The sequence below is a fragment of the Asparagus officinalis genome, chromosome 1, assembly GCF_001876935.1.
Source record: "Asparagus officinalis chromosome 1, Aspof.V1, whole genome shotgun sequence".
NCBI classification, from domain to species: Eukaryota; Viridiplantae; Streptophyta; class Magnoliopsida; order Asparagales; family Asparagaceae; genus Asparagus; species Asparagus officinalis.
Window position 1 is genome coordinate 69,401,262 of NC_033794.1, and position 19,029 is coordinate 69,420,290.

Sequence of the window (19,029 nt, forward strand, 5' to 3'; positions counted from 1 at the left end):
TTGGTGCATGCATTAGGTGATTTGCGGAGGACGACGACTTGGTACGGGTTGAAGCCGATGCGAAGGTTTGATTCTCTTTATACCTATGAGATCTTTTGGTGGCTTTGAAGAGGATAAGTTAATCACGTATTTAGTTTGAGTTAAATGTAAGATAAACCTAAAATTTGTTGCATTTTGTTAGATTTGATAGAATTAGGGTTTTCAAAGTTGTGGTTTTTTTCCAAATAATGGGTTGAATTTGATAGAATTATTATCATTTTTCGTAAATTATGCAGATGGCTACGCAAATTATGATTAAATATAGACATGGGGGGTCATTGGACTTCGGAAGTAATGTGGCATACATTGGTGGTTCAGTTGATGTTGAGTTTTGTGATGCAGAAGATATTTCATTAGAACAATTGAAGATGAGTGTTACAGAATATGGTTATAACAATGTCGGGATGTTGTATTATTCTATTCCTAGTGTAGGACTGGCTAGTGGAGGTTTAAAGCCTCTAAATTCAGATCAGGATCTTGCAGAAATGATTGAGCATGCATTGAGGCACAGAGTGATAGAAATCTATACAAATCACGATGTTGACATGCCATTAGAAGTGATAGAAGGTCCTACTTCAGTTGCTACTTCTCCTAAAAGAAATATTCCTATGGTTAGGAGAAAGAAGTTAACACCCAAGAAAAGAGTAGATGTAAAAGAGGGCCAAGTGAGTGTTTCAAACCCTACTATTTCACCACTGTCAGTTCCCTCCAAATCACCACTGCCCAGTCCCTCCAATTCACCCCCTCACAAATCTGCACAAACATCTTCTAGTGATGATGATGATGACTCAGTGGAGGATGAAAATTTCAGGGTTGATCCCACAGAGCCATTGTATGATGATGATGGTGAAGATAAGGAATTATTTGATGAGTTTAGTGCAAAGAATAGATCAAGAAAGGGAAAGCAACCAATGAAAACAGATAAAAATGTAGATGAGAATGATGGTGGAGACATAGACTCAGCAGAATCTGAAGATAATGAGAGTCATAAGAGCCCATTAGGAAGTGATGATGATGAGTTGTTTGAAATAAGGCAAAAAAATAAGAAAATTTTAGAGGAGGAGAAGGGTAGAATAGCATTTAATGCTGGGGCAAGATTGGTCGATGATGTAGATGGTCCCCCTCCAACAGTTAATGAAGCACAACCTGAACCACAACCACAACAAGCTAATGAATTCAACACCAGTTTCAGCCCTATTCATGATACAGATGCTGGTAATATCCCATCACATATTGCAGAATCGCATATGTCACATATTGTGGGATTGAATGTAGTAGGTCCAAACTCTAGAGGCACAATTCCTAAAACTCAAAACTGGCCTAGTTTTTGGACATATTATGAAGGAGGCTATCAGAGTGATCAAAGAAGCAGTAATGATGAGGGACCATTGTTTGACAGTGATCATGAAGCACCTGAGATCAATATGAAAAAGAAAAAAAAGGAAAGAGTGAACTACAAGTATTTCAATGAGAGAGTGGATATGAAAGCTGTGCATTTTGAGCCAGGTAAGCACTGCAATAATTACTTCATTGTGTTGTCTTAATTATACATCATTGTCAAAACTAATCATTTGTGTTTAATTTCTTTTTCAGGGTTAAAGTTTACTTCTAGGAGTGTGTTAAAGGAGGCTATTCTAAATTATTCTATTCAACAGCACTATGATCTAGTGTACATGAAGAATGACACTAAGAGGATTCACATGGGTTGTTCACTTTGCTTTTGGCAGATGACTGCTGGTCCAGATTGTCATGAGGCTGGTGTTTGGCAAATAAAATTTATTAATCATGATCATACTTGCTGCAGGACTTTTAAAAATAGATTAATAACTGATAACTGGATTGCACATGTTTATCTTGATAAAATTCTGAGGGATCCAAAGATAAAGCCAAGTAACATTGTATCTGACATTTATGAGAATTTTCAAATTAATGTCTCATTGAAAAAATGTAGGAGGGGGGAGGAGAAAGCTCTAAATGCAGTCCAAGGATTAATGCAAAGACAATATGGCTTGCTAAAACCTTACATGAAAGAACTAATGAGGTCAAATGTAGGTACTACTTGTGTTCTGAAGGTGGCTGAGGGAGAGGCAGGACAACCAAGCACATTCCTTAGATTTTACGTTTGTTTTGAAGCATTGAAGATGGGTTTCACTTTGGGGTGTAGAAGAATATTTGGTCTTGATGGTTGTTTTCTGAAACATGCTTGTGGAGGGCAATTACTTTGTGCAGTGGGGAGGGATGGTAATAACCAAATGTGGCCCATAGCATGGGCAGTGGTTGAGGGGGAGACAAGGAACTCATGGCAATGGTTCCTAAGAATTTTGACTGTGGATCTAAACATGAATGATGGTAATGGTTGGACAGTTGTGTCAGACCAACAAAAGGTTTGTGCAATGCTATCTTTATTTCAAATTTTTCTTTCATGAACTCATTGTGATTAACTCAAAGTTTGCTTTCATGATCTCAAATTTTCCTCCTACTTTGCATTTCAGGGATTGGTTCCTGCTATACATGAAGTGTGGCCAGCAGTTGAGCATAGGCAATGTGCTAGGCACATTTATTCTAATTGGAGGAAAATTCATAGTGGGAGGGTCCTGCAAAGTCAATTCTGGAAATGTGTTAAAGCCACCTCTATGCCAATTTTTCAAACTGAAGCTGCCAAGCTAAGGATAATATCAGAGCAAGCTTATGAAGACTTCATGGCTAGAGACCCCAACACATTATGTAAGTCTCATTTCAAATGCCACAGTAAATGTGATGTTGTAGACAACAACATGGCAGAAACATTCAACTCTTTTATATTACTTGCAAGATATAAACCTATAGTATCCATGTTAGAGGATATTAGATTATCTATAATGGATAGAATGCAAGAGAAAAAGAAACTGGTGAGTAAATTTGTGGGGGGAGTTGCACCTAGAATTCATAAGAAGTTGGAGGAAGCATATCAGGAGCAAGTTCATTGTCGTGCCCATTGGAATGGTGATGAGAATGAAACTGGTTTTGAGATAATCCATAGAGGGCAAAGTCATGCAGTGGATTTGAAAAATATGACATGTACATGTAGGAATTGGGACTTGACAGGAATACCATGCACACATGCAATCAGTGCTATTTTACTTATGAGAAGGAAACCTGAAATGTACTTATCAGAGATGTATTCTCAAGAAAACTATTTGATTGCCTATGGAGGAATGTTAAATCCAGTACAAGGGAGTAATTATTGGGATACAGAGGGAGAGGGAATGGTGTTACCCCCAAATATTGTTAGAAGGCCAAAGGGGAGACCCAAAACTGCTAGGAGGAGAGACCCATCTGAAGGTTCCAAGCATCCTTCTAGGTCATCAAGGCAGGGATTAATACAAAAGTGTAGCAATTGTCACAGAACAGGGCATAGAAGACCCAGTTGTCCTGATGCAGCAACAAATCCTCCCAGGCCAGCACATCAACAGGTATTGTAATGCCAATTATTTAGATATCTTTAATAATCTCATATGCAATCGTATTATCTAATTTCTCCATTGATTTACTTCTAGGAAAATCAATCTCAAGTTCTTGATGAAGGCACAAGTGGAAGGAAGAAAAGAGGAAGACCAAAGGGGAGCAAAACCAGACCTAACATTTCCATTGAAGAGCATAGTCAAACTAACACTCTTCCACCATCTCAAGTTTTCATAAATAAAAGATCAATGGCTAGAGGTAATGGACAATACATACTCTTGTGCACCAAGTTTTCATATAGATTCCTACTGATATATGAATTTGTTATGTATTCTGTAAGCTCAATCTCAAAATGCTAGAGGAAGGAGTGATATGCGACGGGGCCGAGGCAAAGGAAGAAATAATGCAGTCATTATGCCAGAGGGTTTTGGCCTATGGCATGGTGATCATGGTGAAATAGCTTATAGAGACCCAAGTGCCTCTCAAGCAACAATCATACAGGAATCAACTCCAATTTCAACCCAGGATGTACACCAAGAGGAGCATACACAGGCTTCATGTGCACATAATAGTGGGTTGTAATTATATGTAATTATATGTAATTATAGTTTAGCTTTTGGTAATATATAGACTTGAGGTAGTTGAATGACTTTTTACTTGTTGCTGGTTATTGTAATCATGACAAACACATGACAGTCAAAGAGTGACTAATGTAGTTTGGCTTTTGGTTTGTATGTTGATTGTGCAATGTGATTATGAGCTTCTGTGCAAGAACTTAATTCATGAATACAGGGCAATGTGATTATGAGCTTCTGTACATATAGAACTTAAGCTTGGAGTTACTGGTTTTTACGTTTGATTGTGCAATGTGATTATGAGCTTCTGTACATGAACTTAAGCTTGGACTTACTGGTTTTTACGTTTGATTGTGCAATGTGATTATGAGCTTCTGTGCAAGAACTTAATTCATGAATACAGGGCAATGTGATTATGAGCTTCTGTACATGAACTTAAGCTTGGACTTACTGGTTTTTACGTTTGATTGTGCAATGTGATTATGAGCTTCTGTGCATGAACTCCCTTAAGCTTGTGAGTATGCTTTGTCACAGGAAAACTATATTTGACAGGTTCACTCACAAAGATAATACATGAATACAGGGTATTTAGCATGACAAATTTTTCTCATAAACAGTGACAAATTTTTCATGTCCTGATGCTTCTTCTCATTTAATTCATAAGTTCATACAATATGCTCTTAAACATTACATATCCATGTCCATAAACCAAAAAAAATACACAATAAAAAAGACTACAAACAAAAGTGATATCAAACTTCCTCTCTTCAGCAACATCATCCTCCTCTTCTCCAATTGAAGCAAACCCTCTAATCTGAAACTCTCATCTCTCAATTTTGATATTTCTTCCAAAGAGCAAGCGTTCTCATCGTATAAAACCTGGAGCTGGTCTCTGAAATTGGCATTTTCAACATGGCAATCCTTCACTTCGGCCTCAACTCTTTGAATCTGCCTATCCCTGAGCTTCAATTCACTCCTCAAGTTAAGTATTTCATCTCGTAGAATAGGAAATAGAGTAGAAGACACATTGCAGAGAGGTCTATCGAACCATTCCCACATTCCACAGCCACCATTAGGATTCTGACATTTATAAAACCTTCTCCCAGGATTTTCATCTGTAAATGATGTATAATACCCACAATCCATTCTACACTTACAGATTTTCATGCCAACCGTCCTTGCTTCCTCGTTCCACCTTCTAATACCTGCCAAAGAATTCAAACCATGATTATTACTTACATGCGATCCCAATTTTCCACTCACCCTGCTTGCTTTAGATCGAGAGCTTGAATGAGAGCTTGAACTTGATGCCGATGACATAGCTTCTTCTCTTCCAATGGCCCGCTGTCATAAACCCTAATTCCCAATTTCCCCTAATTCGATCCCTCTTTTATTCTCCCTGCCACGTCAGAATACAGAGCCACATCAGCATATTAAACACGGATTAAGCCCCCACATGCAACGCACGTGATCTGTTCTCGCCGGAAAAGTGGCCGCCGACGAGAAAAAGGACCTAAATGGTAATTTTATTCAATTAAAATGTCTTATCGCCGAATTTCCTAATTAAAATACCTTGTTGGGAAATGGGGTTGAATTAAAATACCAATATGGGTATTTAGCCCACAACCAAGTATGAATTCTCTAAAGTCTCTCCAGTGATGAGAGAATACAGGGAATAAGCTTGTGATAAAATTTAGCAGCCAAAAAGCTACCCAATGCCTGCAGGTTATTTCTATGTTTTATGGTGGAGGCGTGGAGCACGTGCTCAAATTTACACTGTTGTACTTCTTTCCCTGCTACATTTTCTATGTTCAGTTAATTCTTCATAAAGCTCCCTAGACGGTTAATTTTACTCCAAAGTAATTGGAAGGGGCATGAGATTGACAGATAGCAAAATAAAGGTAGAAAGTTCTATCCAATGCTTACCCAACATAGTTCTGACACAAATTTTCATGGGATGTGGCTTGTAAAATTAACTTCTGAACCTGAAGTTTCACAGATAGACCATGATCAACTTCACGAGTATCCCCAGAAATCAAGGCACTATGGTGATCAGTATACTGGATTGAACTGGCAACCCCTGACACTGATGATCCAGAAGAAAAGTCCCGTCCAGTGAGCTTATTGCTCATCCGTGCCATAACCACCACCGCTCGTTCATTTAAAACCTCATTAGCATCACCAAGTTGATTGACAGCCTATGGATAGTCAAAATATTTTTAATTAGCATCACCAAGTTGATTGACAGCTGATGGATAATCGAAATCTTTTGACTGCTATAACAAACCAATACCAAAATTCATATCATCAAAGGGGCACAGGTAAGAAAGACAAGATAGTCCTCAACACGGCTGATTGAAAAAGTAAAATTCATGCAACCAATCAGACAAATTGGATTAATGCATTGGTGCTGCTGTTATTATTATCAGCAAAGGGGCAGCATACTAACCTGCAGCAGTTCTCTCTCCCGTGCACCACGCAGAGGTTGAGGGAGATCTCTATTAGGTGCAGATTCCTCACTATTCACAACAGGATGAACATGGGAGTTTCCATAGTTCGCCATTTGAGGAACTTCATTAAAATTGAACAGTCTCCAATTGATAAGAGGATCGTGTACGAAAGCCTGAAATCAAACACATCCAAGGTTTAGATTTTGCAAAACAAAGTACCATGGAAATCTAAAATTTAAGGTTCCAATCTGACAGCACGTATAAAATTACAAGGCGAGGGATGCAAATTATTACATTAAAGATATAGAAGGCAACAAAATCATAGAGTCCCAGAGAATTAGAAATATCCTATTGAAGTCATCCCTATATATCACTTTAAAAAAATTCAGAAAATATTTCCCTAAGATCTATTTGAGATAATCAAACTTGCTGTTTGTCGAGGTTATTAGCATTCCACCACTTGATACAGCTCTATGCTTATAGAAAACTGGCAAATAACCGAAGTTATAAGCATACCACTTATATGTGTTGCTTATTATCTTGGGCAAACAATGACACAACCGCTGTCTGAGAAGTTTGACTGATATTTAACTATCCTTACATTATGCATGCCCTCACATAAAAAAACACAGTTCCCATGTATTTTAATCAGGATCAAGAACTTTAGTTTTCTATCTAGCTAATTAGAATCAAGGACTTCAGTCCTCAGGCCAGATCTTTGCCTCTAGCTTTCTAGTTAAAACCAAAAGAAAATAACAAAGATGCAATAATCATGGTTCCTTTACCTCCATCATAGCCATGACACTATCCTTATTGGTCCGCAGAACTTGCATCACATTTTCACAGGTCGACCTGAAATTGCCTTCAATACCACTAACTTCCGTAGCCTTCACGAGTATTGTAGTTAAGCGAAAAGGTACCTGCTCATAGGTCATAACATTTAATAATTTGTAAGTTAGCCATATATATATATATATATATATATATATACGTATATAATATATACTATATATATATATATACTTATACAATATATATATATATATATATATAGTACTATATATATCATAATATTAGAGGAGAGATGTAGAAGAGAGAAAGAGAGAGAGAGAGAGCAGAGCGAGCAGAAATATGGGTATGCCTTGCTACCAAGCCACAAAATTTGTGCTTCGGTTAGCTGATGCTGTTCACTCCTCTTCCACTCACTACCCCATCGTCGAAATTTGTTTCCCACATGTGAATAGTGAGGGGATTTGAATACACTCACTACCAACACATATTTTTGGCTTAGTACCAAGCATACCCATCACTTTCTCATATATATATATAATATATATCTATTATATAATATTATACTATATATATATATATATACTATATATATATATATATATATATATACTATATATATATATTATATATATACTGATATATATATAGTATATATTAATATATGTTATTCATATCATACTCTCTTTAAAGAAGCACGACCCTTCGAAAAATCTTTTTTAGAACCAAATATACCCCTTTATAGTTTGAACTTACCTTATCTATAATTCACAATTCTAATTTTCAATGGCTCAATATTACCCTTCACTACTCCTAAATCATAATCATATCCTAATCATAATCCATATTTAGGACAAAGTATTTCTATTTTATATCTTAATCTATCCTAATCATAATCACTTATCTATCCTAAATTCCTAGTCGACGCCATGCCTTTAAGCTTAACAATTTAAAAAAAAACTAATATTATAAAAATATATTAAAACATAAAAAAAATGATATTTAGTTTGTTAGATAAAGAAATTACAAAGCTAGATAACATATTCATAATTTATATATAAGATATTGTAAACAAGAACCATAAAACGTCTTTAAAATTACAGAAAAGACCCCTAGAAAACGCTTCAACATCTATAAAAATCATCCCACATTGCTCTCAAAACCTAAAAGTAAAAAAAACATTGAAATTAAAAAATTTAACAATCACCTTTGCAAAGAATTTAAAATTTAACAGCTTAACACCTCCAATGTCTCAAAAATTATAGAAACCACCCCTCTCAAAGTTTAAATTACAGAACAAGCACATTAAAATTCTAAAATTTTAACACTTACAAATAACACAGCATGAATTCAAGAGGATTACCATGATTACAACCTAAAAATATCGATATTTAAAATTATTAAAATTTTTATAATTAACACACTCAAATATCTCCAAAAATTATAGAAACACCTATCAAAAGTTCAAATTATAAAAAACCACCCCTAAATTCTAAAATTATAAATTAACATAAGATGAATTCAAGATATGTTACCCTAGACACCTAAAAAATTAAAAAATTTGCCGAAATTAACCGTGTAAATTTTTAAAAAAACTAACTTCAAAATTTAAAAATTGCTTAAAGAAAACTCCCTAAATTTTCAAAATCTATTAATAGCCAACACATTCAAATTCGTCGATTGGCTAGATCGCTGAATTTAATATTTTTTAAAATTAATCTATAGTTTTAATAATTGCGCAGAAGACAGCCCTCAAAGATTTTAGAGTTACAAGCAAGATAGTACTTAACATTTAAAAAATTTTACCACCAAACACATGAAACATAAAATTTTACAACTATCAAACTTAAAAGTAATTTTTTTTAAAAAACTCTTTCAAATTTTGAAAAAAATTACAAATCACACCCTCACAAGTTCAAAACCACAAAAATGGGCTAAATTTAAAACTTGCGCTAAAGAAAAGTGTAATTGTTGGTAATTTTTTCAACTATTGATATATATATAGTGGATACTAGTATAGTATATATATAAATATATTATTTAGTATAGTATATATATTTACTATAATTATAGTTATATATAATATACTATCAGTATTATACTATACTATATAATTACATATATACTATATATAGTATTTATTAATATACTACATATATTATATTATAGTATATATATATATATATATATATATATATATATATTAAAATTTCTAATTTAGGGATTTACTATCCATTTTCAGCATCTAAGAATAGTCTAAGTTGATACTGGTAAACAAAAACAATAAGAATTGATTAAAAACATCCGGTTAATGGATAAAATTTTTAAAAATATTATAGATTAAAAATTATCGGCACTATATAAATTAAAGTAATTTCATATAATTTTAGTAATAAGTTGGGGTAGCCAAAATACATTCGTAACATTAATTGATAGATGTTTAAATCCATAGAAATGATAAAACACTATAATATTATACCTTAGCATTAATTGATTTTAATTTAGAAACTTTAATCTTTGACGTTAATAATATTTATAGGGTAAAAGAATACAAGGAATTACATATGGAGAAACTATTAGAATATTTAGAGATAACTTTAAAAGAATTGAGTTATTTCCATTGCAAATGGGAAAGTGATGGAAATAAATCTAAAATTCAGAAAACGTCAATGAATCACTTGAATTGGCATTAACATAAGACATATCTATTAATGAAGCACTGAATGAGTTACATTAAAAAATAATTTAATAACTTTATCCTAATCAAAGAAAAAATCTCCATGGAAGACATAAGAAAAATTAGTAAGTATTCATAAATTCCATATTGTGTTCTTCAAATTAAATATTAATGTTATAATCTAAGAGAAATTGGTAATGAATAATGTAGGTATTTAGTTTAGATCTTTATGGAAAATGACAGGGATAGAGCAAAGGTAATATTATTGAAATAACAGAAATTCTTATTGGATGCACATCAGAAGAATTCATTTTAGAGGAAAATAAAGAGATAGCTTCTAATTTATTTAAGTAATAAATTAGGAACACAAAGAATTTTATATATATGAAATTAATATTTATTCTCATTGAAATAGAAAAAAAAATCAAAGTCTATATTTTGAGCAGTTTGTGTTGAACATCATAAGTACATTTGACTTCTTTGTAAAGTTAAATGAGATGATAAAAAATTAACGAGCCCAGGAAAGATAATAGCATAAAAAATACAAAATTAGCCTGATGTCACAATTGATGTAAATGATGAAGACAATACTCTAGAATTGCCCGAGAAATAATAAATGATAAACCTGAAGAATGATTGATCTTAACTCAATAAAAAATAAAATAGAAGAAATAAAAACAATATTTTATGAATATTTTATAGAATGAATTTTTTTCAGTACTTTTATATTCTTATGTGGATGTTTTTATCATATAAAAGTATACTAGAGTTAGCATTAATCTTTAATTTATATTTTTTTATGAAGTCTATCAATGATTAGGAATAAACTTTATATTCTTTTTTGCATCGTTTTAATATACTTTAAATCAATTATTTTTGTCATATTGGTTTTAAATATTCACCTTCCTTGTATAACACTATTTTAATATTTTTCACTTTGCAATACTATACTTTCTCAAATAAAGCTTAGTTTCATATCGGTCAAAAATAATATAAAAATTTAAATTTTTTTTAAATTATATTTTTTTTTGTCAATTCAAATATCAACATGAAAATTTAAATTGGGTGTATCCCATTTAAACAAACATAAAAAAATAATTGGATTTAAACATCTATCAATTAATATTATAGTGTTTTATCATTTCTATGGATTTAAACATCTATCAATTAATGTTACGAATGTATTTTGGCTATCCCAACTTATTACTAAAAGTATATGAAATTAATTTAATTTATATAGTCCAAAAACTTTTATCTATTTATATAATCCTTTGCAATTTGGATCGTGTCTGAAGTGACCCGAACCGGTACCCGAAGTCATCTATCTATTTATTTATCTATTTATCTATTAATCATATCATATCATATCATATCATATATATATATATATATATATATATATATACTCTATTTAAAAGTACGAGTTCGGGAAAATCTTTCTATGACCAATATTATCATTAGGTTTTTTTAAATATTATATTGCTATTCTAATCTATTCTAATTATCTTATCTTCTTTGAATTGGTAACCAAATGATTTATTCTATTCATAATGGACTTAACATGTTATTGGATAAAATAGATACGTTTCATATAATTTAAATTCTTTACTTATTTCAGTTCATAGAGAAATCTAAAAAACATATGCTAGTCAACACCTAAAAGTTTTTGGACTTTGTAAAAAATATTCTCCTAATTTTTTAAATTATAAAAACGCCCCTACAAATTTAAAATTTTATTAAAATATTTTGAAAATTATAAATTTTGTGAGAAATCTGAAAAATATATGCTAACTAGAAACTGAAAGTTTTTTGACTTTGAAAAAATATCTTGTAAGTTTTAAAAATTATAAAAACACCCCTATAAATTTAAATTTATAAAAACACCTTAAAAATGTCAAACTTATAAACATACTAAAAACCTACAAATAACACAAACAACCCCCAAAAATTTATAGAATTTGTAATACATACTCTGAACTTTTTATAAATTATAAAATAAAACCCTCAAAATTGTAAAATTTACAAAAATCCTGATAATTTCTGACCTAACAGTACATTAAAAATATAGGAATTATAAATATCCCCTACATAATTTATAATTTATAGAAAACACCCTTAAAGTTTTAAAAATTATAAACAATCCTTTAAAATTTAAAATTTACAAAAAACATCCTAAAATTTTTAATTTATTAGTAAATTGAAAGCATAGGAAGTATTAATAGCCTATAAACAATTTACAATCTGTAGAAAATACCTATAAGTTTAAAAATTTACAAAAAATCCTTAAAATTCATAATTTACAAAAAAAAACTCCATGAGAATTTCTAACCTATAGACATTAAAATGAATATGAAAAATTACTAACAACCCCTAGAAAATTAAAATTTTACAAAAAATATCATACACCTTTAAAAGTATAGGTTTAGGAAAAAATTGCATAGTAAATATTACCCATAACTTTTTTGAAAAGAACATAACTAATTGAAAATCTATTAAATTTGAAATTTATAAAAAAATACCTTTAAAGTTTAGTACATTGCAAATTACCTCTCCAAAGTTTGAAAATTTTCAATGATTTTTTTTAATTCTTTGATTTAAATGTAATGTTTAATAGTTTTGTATATTTATAAATTACAAATTTTAGGGGGGTTTTCACACATTTTAAAACTTTTGAGGGTGTTTATTTTGTAGTTTTCTAAATTTTTATTGTGTTTTCGGTGTAATACACATATACATCAATTAATGATGATATTGAAAAATAAGTCGTTCATAAGATTATTAGACCATAGTTAAGTGTGCACGCCAACACATCACTCTTCCTAGGCAGTATAGTTTATATATGTAAAAAATTTTAGACAATCTATGTAATGGTTAAAAAGATTTTGACTTTAATGTACTACTTTTTACAAATTATATTCAATGTAAACCCGTCATATAATTTTGACTGCGGTCATTATAATTTTAATACGTTTGATTGATTGACTATATACGTATATAGACTATAGATTACTTTACTTTCTCACATGAGCTAACATTTGGTGCTAATAATTTAAATTATCATTTTTAAATTCAATATAAAGAGGAGCTCTAATAATATTTATTTATTTACCTACAGCATAATACAATCTCAATTCCTATATTTTGCTGGAGATTTATTCTATAGTTATGCGTATCAAATTAGTAACTAAAATAATAATTATTTATGCTTAAATTAGAATGATTGTAGTTGATCACTCATTATGAAATTTTTATGAAGATATAGACCTTACTTTCTATAGCTATCTGCACTGTCCATATATATTTTATAAATTAGTTCTTAATTTGACATATTAAATTACTTTTTCTTTGTAGAAATTTCTTTTTTGACTTTTAGACTGTGTAATCACTATATCACCATTCTAGCATAAAAATGACCTCACTCTAACTGGCTTCAAGACAATGCTTGAGTTGCACTGAAGTGTTGGCCTTTTTGTTTTGATGATGTTTTAACAAATAATTTATGACAAATATTGTTTGTCTAGTGTTTGTGTTTTCTTATTTATTTATTCTAGACAAACAATGTGTCAGAGGTTGGATGGATTGAGCCTAAACGATCACATCAAATGGAGGTTGGTGGAATATCGATATGAAGCCATTGCACATTCAAGACAAATTCAAGCAGAATATCGATAAGTCATTGCACCTTCAAGACAAATTCAAGATCAAACTTCATCCGTAAAGTTTTTCAAGTTGAGCTTAATTGAAGATCAAGACTGCTTGGGTAAATTAGTTTAGGTGTTATATTATGTGTGTTTAATACTTCAAGGTCAATATCATATACACACACAATTTATTGGTTTATTCGTTATGGGTTTTATCCACAAACAAAATTTTTACAAACAAATAAATTTATGTTTATATACATATATGTTTGTTTTCATGTGGATAAGTCATTCTAGTTTAGTTATATAGATATGAAACAAATATACATTCATATATATATATATATATATTCATATATTTCATATTCTATTGTATTTTGAAAAATATTATGTTTTTAGTTTATAGACTTAACAACTATAGTTTATGTCTTTTATCAAGTCTATAGAATCACTTTATAAAGTTTTCACTTTTGGGAGGTGCAATTCCAAAAATACTTTTTGTAACATGTTTATTATCATGTTTATAATCATTTTTTAAAGTTTTACATTTTTTGGAATTTATTTGCTATTTTTAAAAGAGGATTGAAAATCAGATTTTATTGTTTGTTTCTGGTTGATAGCTTGTTATCAGTCGACTGATGGATTATACTCATATATATATTAAAAAATTTAACATTTTCAAAAAAGAAGAGGTCCAATAGAAATTCTGTCGTAATCGACTGATAAACTCGTCTGGCAAGTGCAAAAGTTTCTGTTTTGGTGACTGATAAACTATCAGTCGCCCGATGAGCTGTTAGCTACCTATAACGGTCAGCTCATCAGTCGACTGATATTGTTCATCATTCGACCAACGGTTTTCCAACGGCTAGTTTTTCTAGATTTTCATGTTTTTATTTTTTTTATCTTTTTCCTTGGTTTTCTCTTGGTTTTGAGGCTTGTTCTATGATCCTATATATACCCCATTGCCATAACTAATTTCACCTAATCAAAAAAGTTTTAAACAAGTTTAAAAAGGGTGTTTTAAGATTGTTTAAGTGTTTGTTTTTAAGTTTGGTTAGTGAAGATTGTTTCACAAGAAGAGGAGATAAACTTTGGTTTGAGCTTTCAATTTTACATCTCCATCTCTCTTGTTCTAGAGAAGTTTTTCTAAACTCAATTCTAGCTTTGTATTTATTTTGTTTATTGTTTATCATATCTATAAGCTAGATTTTCATATTGAGTTTAGTTTATTTTTTTACTCATTGAACACACACAACCTTTAAGTTTTTAGTATTTCACATTAAGTATAATTTGGGTTATGGTGAGTGGTTCTTGAGTGTGAGCTAAATTGAGTTCTCATCAATTATAGAGAATAAAACATTGTATTTGTGCTTAATTTGTGAGATCACTTTGTAATACACTTGTACACCAAGAGAAGTGTGTAGTGAGAGACGGGGTCGGTTCCAAGAGGAGTGGCGTCGGTAGTAAAGCCTAGAGAGAGGTCGTAAATCCGAGCACTTGAGGAAGGACACGGGCTAGAGACCAACATTTAGAGGGTGGTGAGTGTGTTTACAAGAGTGTGAGATTGTAGAGTTTTCAGTGAGCTAGAAAACCGATCTTGTGAGGTATAAACATTTTTTGGGTGAACGTTGAAAACCCGGTTGTGTAGTTGATTCTTCCCGGGAGTGGGGAGCGGAGACGTAGGTCGGAGGACCAAACTCCGTGATCATTTTCTTGTGTTTGATTTTGGCTTTGGCGTATTTATTCTTGTATATTTTTATATTATCATTGCTCATGTTTATGTGCTCTTAGTTTGCATATCCTTGCTAATAATTCATTGTATATTAATCTTGCTAGGATATATTTGTTAATTAGTTTTTATTAGCATTAATATCGGATTAGATTAATATAAACCCTATTCACCCCCCCTCTAGGGTGTTGTTCATGAGGTATCAGAGCTTGGTGCTCTTTAATTTGTGGCTTAACCGCCTTGAGTTAAAGATCCAAGTTTTCATATTATTGCTAATTTTGTTTTGATATATTTTTTTTGCTTGAATAACATTATGGATATGCACGGTGCACCTAGCTTAGGTTATGCTATTAATGGTGCTCCTCGTTTAGATAATTTCCCCTATGCACAATGATGTGTTAGATTTAAGTTTTTTTGTTAGATCTAGATATTTTAATTTATGAGAAATTATAGATTGTGCTTATATTGTGCCAACATTGGAGAAATCCAAGTGGAGCAAACATGATAAGAAAATCTTTACAATGAATAAGCTTTTGTTAGAATTTTTTCACAATGATTTTGTCTCATCTTTTTCTAACAAGCTTGATTCATTTGATAGCGCTTACACATTGTGAAAATTCATAGAAACATATCAAGAGAACTTGGAGGCGATCCGACGAGCTTTGACGGTTTCCTCTTCAAGTTCTATTAGAGCATCATGCACATGGCTACTAGGCGATAGCCCTAGTGTGGTGAGTGAGTCCGATTCCGATGATGATTTATCTATCAGTGAACTCACATGTGCATATAAAAGATTAATTCATGCCTATAACAAATTGCATAAAAATTTTATTGATTTAAAAAGCAAGCATGTAGAGTTAAAATCCGATCATGAGTTGCTAGCTTCCAAATTTGATATCATTACTAAAGAGAATGATTCACTTAAAGAAAACAATAATATATTGAATTTGGAAAATAAAAATTTGACCTCATCAATAGCTAGCTTAACTCATGAAAAGGATAATGCCATGTTAGAAGTAGAAGCTAGTAAAAATAAATTGAATTCATTTGTAAATGATTATGTTTGTTCTACTTCTAGTGCCAACGCATATGTGCCTAACGATGAATTGAATCATGTGAAAAATCGCATATCATCTTTAGATTCAACCTTAAATACATGCATTGCAAATAATAACAAGCTTATGGACTTGTATGCAAAGTCCCGTGTTAACACTTTCAAATCAAACATTCACTATGCACACATGTGTTCGCGGGGAAAACTGTTGTCTTTTTCATTGAGATAATTGTCATCTTGGGTTACAAAAGATCCGGTCGATCTGGGCTCTTTTTTAGATCGCGTTGACAACTAAATCCTAAAAAAAATAAAGATTACAACTTATCCTTCTTGTGGCAACAAATCGCGAAGCCTCCTGTTTGCGGGCTGCTGGTCTGGCTGCTCGGTTCTTTGCCTGGCCGCCGGGGTGCGTTAATCCGTGGAATACCAGGCCGCTGCGATCTTAGATCGGTTGGACTAGCACCGATTATTACGCGGCCGTATTATTCCACGAAAGGTCGGAATGAATAATTAGCGGGAGGGATTAGTCCACGAATGGGAATAAATCGCTCGCGACTCCGAGATCTAAGACCAAGTCTTAGATAAATTGGAGTGTCGGCTCTCTGGGCTTGTAGGGATCTCAGATCTGGCTCTACTTTGCTTCCTCTCGAAATCCGTGCTTTTTCTTTGACGTGGGTATTGCTCGCCGCGGGAGGATCAGATCCGACATGTGGGCAAGGTCTTCAGCTCTTCCAAAGCTTCGGCAGGTTTACTCTTCAATCCGCGCAGAGTTTCGGCCTCTGAAGAGGTTCGCACCTCTGGAAAATGAACATCCTCTAGCCTATTTATAGGCTCTCAGTGACAGCTGCCCGCCCAAAAAGAAGAGAAATTGTCGGAACACCGCTCGGCCCACCTGCTCGGCCACCTCGAGGTGGCCGGAGCACTGGCCCGGAGGCCACCTTGTGGGCCTCGGGCACCGCAGGCCACCAATGAGGTGGGCTCGGGGCCGGTCACCTTGGCTGGCTCGGCACTCGAGGCCACCTCTTGGTCTGTGGCCTCGCCGTGTGGGCGAGCCACCTTGGTGGCCGCCGGCAGCCGACCAACGGAGGTGGCTCGGCCTCCGAGCCACCAAATGGTGCCCTCGGAGGGGCCGGCCGAGCCACCCTAGCAGCTGCTCGGGCCCTCCGAGCCACCATTTGTGGGCTCCGGCCGACGGGCGAGCCCACCCAAGGGTGGCTCCGGCCCACCCGAGCCACTTAGGCCGTGCCTCGCCGCACGCCAACCACTTTGGGTGGCTCTGGCCCACGCAGCCACGCTTGGCAGTGGCTCGGTGCAGCCGCCTCTGACTTGGCTTTCCGAGCCTCTCTGGGTCCTTTGGGTTTCCGTTGTTTCCGGTCTTTCTGCTGCATTCGGTGTTGATTTGCAGGGACTCTGGATTTCGCTTGATCTGATTTGGCCAGGTAGGGGTCGAATCTGAGGTTCGGGAGGTCCGAAACTTGCATCTTGCAATTCGATCGTTGATTTCCGCGGTACCGAGGCTTTATATTCGTTCGGTTGGATGACTCCGCGTTGATTCCTTAACTGCGTTTAAGGCTGATTCTGCACCGCGTGCGTTCGGTGGGGGCGTGCGCTTCCGTGGAGTTCATTCCGTTGTTCACGGTGGCGAGTTTCGTCGCATCTTCGCTCGCTCGTTGGTTCGGTCTGGCCCGGTTTGATGCCGAGCTTGGAGCTAACGCGGACCTGCCCCGCATTATTAAGCAGATTTTATATGCCATACAGGATCACCCCCTCCAAGTTATTTCAGGTACTCGCTCGTGTTAATTATATTGCAAAGAGTCGTGGGAGATACCTTCGTGCGATATGGATTGAGCCTCCCACCTTCAGCTGCGCGGCGACGGTAATGCAGACTGTGGGCAATGCATTTTCCGTTCTTGGACTTCGTTTAATTTCTCAGGCTTCGCGGGGTGCTTGTGCTCGAAACGCTCCTGCTTAACGCGAGTTCCGGTGCCTGCATTTATTGTCTGACCGTGTGGCTGTCGGCGACATTTGCCAACTTCTGAAGTCGGATTCCTGAAATTTCTAATTTTTAGCTGACCATGTTCGGCTGACGTTGTGGCGGGCTCGAGCTCTTTTACTGCTACAACGCGTGGAAAGCAGTGCGTGCTCCGGCGCTGGTGTTGCGGTGTGGCTTGAGTTATCCTTAAAAGCAATATCTTGATAAACAATATTTCTCAGGAACTCTTCAACGGACCAAAAAAGTTTGGATAGTTTTATACTCATACCTCGAGTATCTTAAGAAGCAGCTTTATACTCGGTTTATCTTTTCGCGAGTGGTTCTTATAGCGAATCTGCAGTAATAATCTATCAACCAAATACCATCCCGGCCCGCACCGATAGCAATCACAGCGGTCAGGTTAATCCGACCGCGTTCATTTTGGCTATCGGCCAAAAAAAGCTAGTATTTAGGCTTTTCAAAATCCTCTTCCGACCCTTTCCAAATATGGCAAACGCGGGTCGGTTCGACTCGTGGTTTAGAGTTTGAGGGTCGGACGTTAACCGCTTTACAATTCAGCTGGGGAAGGAGAACGCGCCTGGCGTAACCGGTCAGATTGATTCCGACCCTAGTCTCTTTCGTGACTCAAAAGCGATTCCATG

At 34.2% G+C, this 19,029-nt stretch overlaps 2 protein-coding genes across 3 annotated transcripts; one reads left to right on the forward strand and one right to left on the reverse strand.

Annotated features, from left to right (window-relative positions):
• LOC109842770 lies at positions 3,208-4,217 on the forward strand. Of its 2 annotated transcripts, none has more exons than XM_020411653.1 (3): positions 3,208-3,491; positions 3,576-3,738; positions 3,821-4,217. In XM_020411653.1, exons 1-3 carry the CDS (start codon positions 3,234-3,236, stop codon positions 4,060-4,062), a joined length of 663 nt encoding a protein of 220 aa, XP_020267242.1. In that variant the 5' UTR covers positions 3,208-3,233; the 3' UTR covers positions 4,063-4,217. The 2 variants fall into 2 exon arrangements, with proteins under 2 accessions (XP_020267242.1, XP_020267248.1); XM_020411659.1 differs by having other exon boundaries at positions 3,982-4,217.
• LOC109842785 (serine/threonine-protein kinase TOR-like) lies at positions 5,961-7,366 on the reverse strand. The gene is made up of 3 exons (XM_020411669.1): positions 7,291-7,366; positions 6,505-6,678; positions 5,961-6,253 (listed from the first exon to the last, which is right to left on the reverse strand). Exons 1-3 carry the CDS (start codon positions 7,336-7,338, stop codon positions 5,978-5,980), a joined length of 498 nt encoding a protein of 165 aa, XP_020267258.1. The 5' UTR covers positions 7,339-7,366; the 3' UTR covers positions 5,961-5,977.

What these genes read in the sequence shown, in the direction of transcription:
- LOC109842770 (XM_020411653.1), top strand. Translation starts at nt 3,234, where the DNA reads ATGTTAAATCCAGTACAAGGGAGTAATTATTGGGATACAGAGGGAGAG. An exon ending in CCAGGCCAGCACATCAACAG is followed by an intron (nt 3,492 to 3,575) that starts GTATTGTAATGC and finishes ATTTACTTCTAG; the next exon opens with GAAAATCAATCTCAAGTTCT. An exon ending in TAAAAGATCAATGGCTAGAG is followed by an intron (nt 3,739 to 3,820) that starts GTAATGGACAAT and finishes GTATTCTGTAAG; the next exon opens with CTCAATCTCAAAATGCTAGA.
- LOC109842785 (XM_020411669.1), bottom strand. Translation starts at nt 7,338, where the DNA reads ATGCAAGTTCTGCGGACCAATAAGGATAGTGTCATGGCTATGATGGAG. An exon ending in GTGTCATGGCTATGATGGAG is followed by an intron (nt 6,679 to 7,290) that starts GTAAAGGAACCA and finishes GTTTGATTTCAG; the next exon opens with GCTTTCGTACACGATCCTCT. An exon ending in GGGAGAGAGAACTGCTGCAG is followed by an intron (nt 6,254 to 6,504) that starts GTTAGTATGCTG and finishes GACTATCCATAG; the next exon opens with GCTGTCAATCAACTTGGTGA.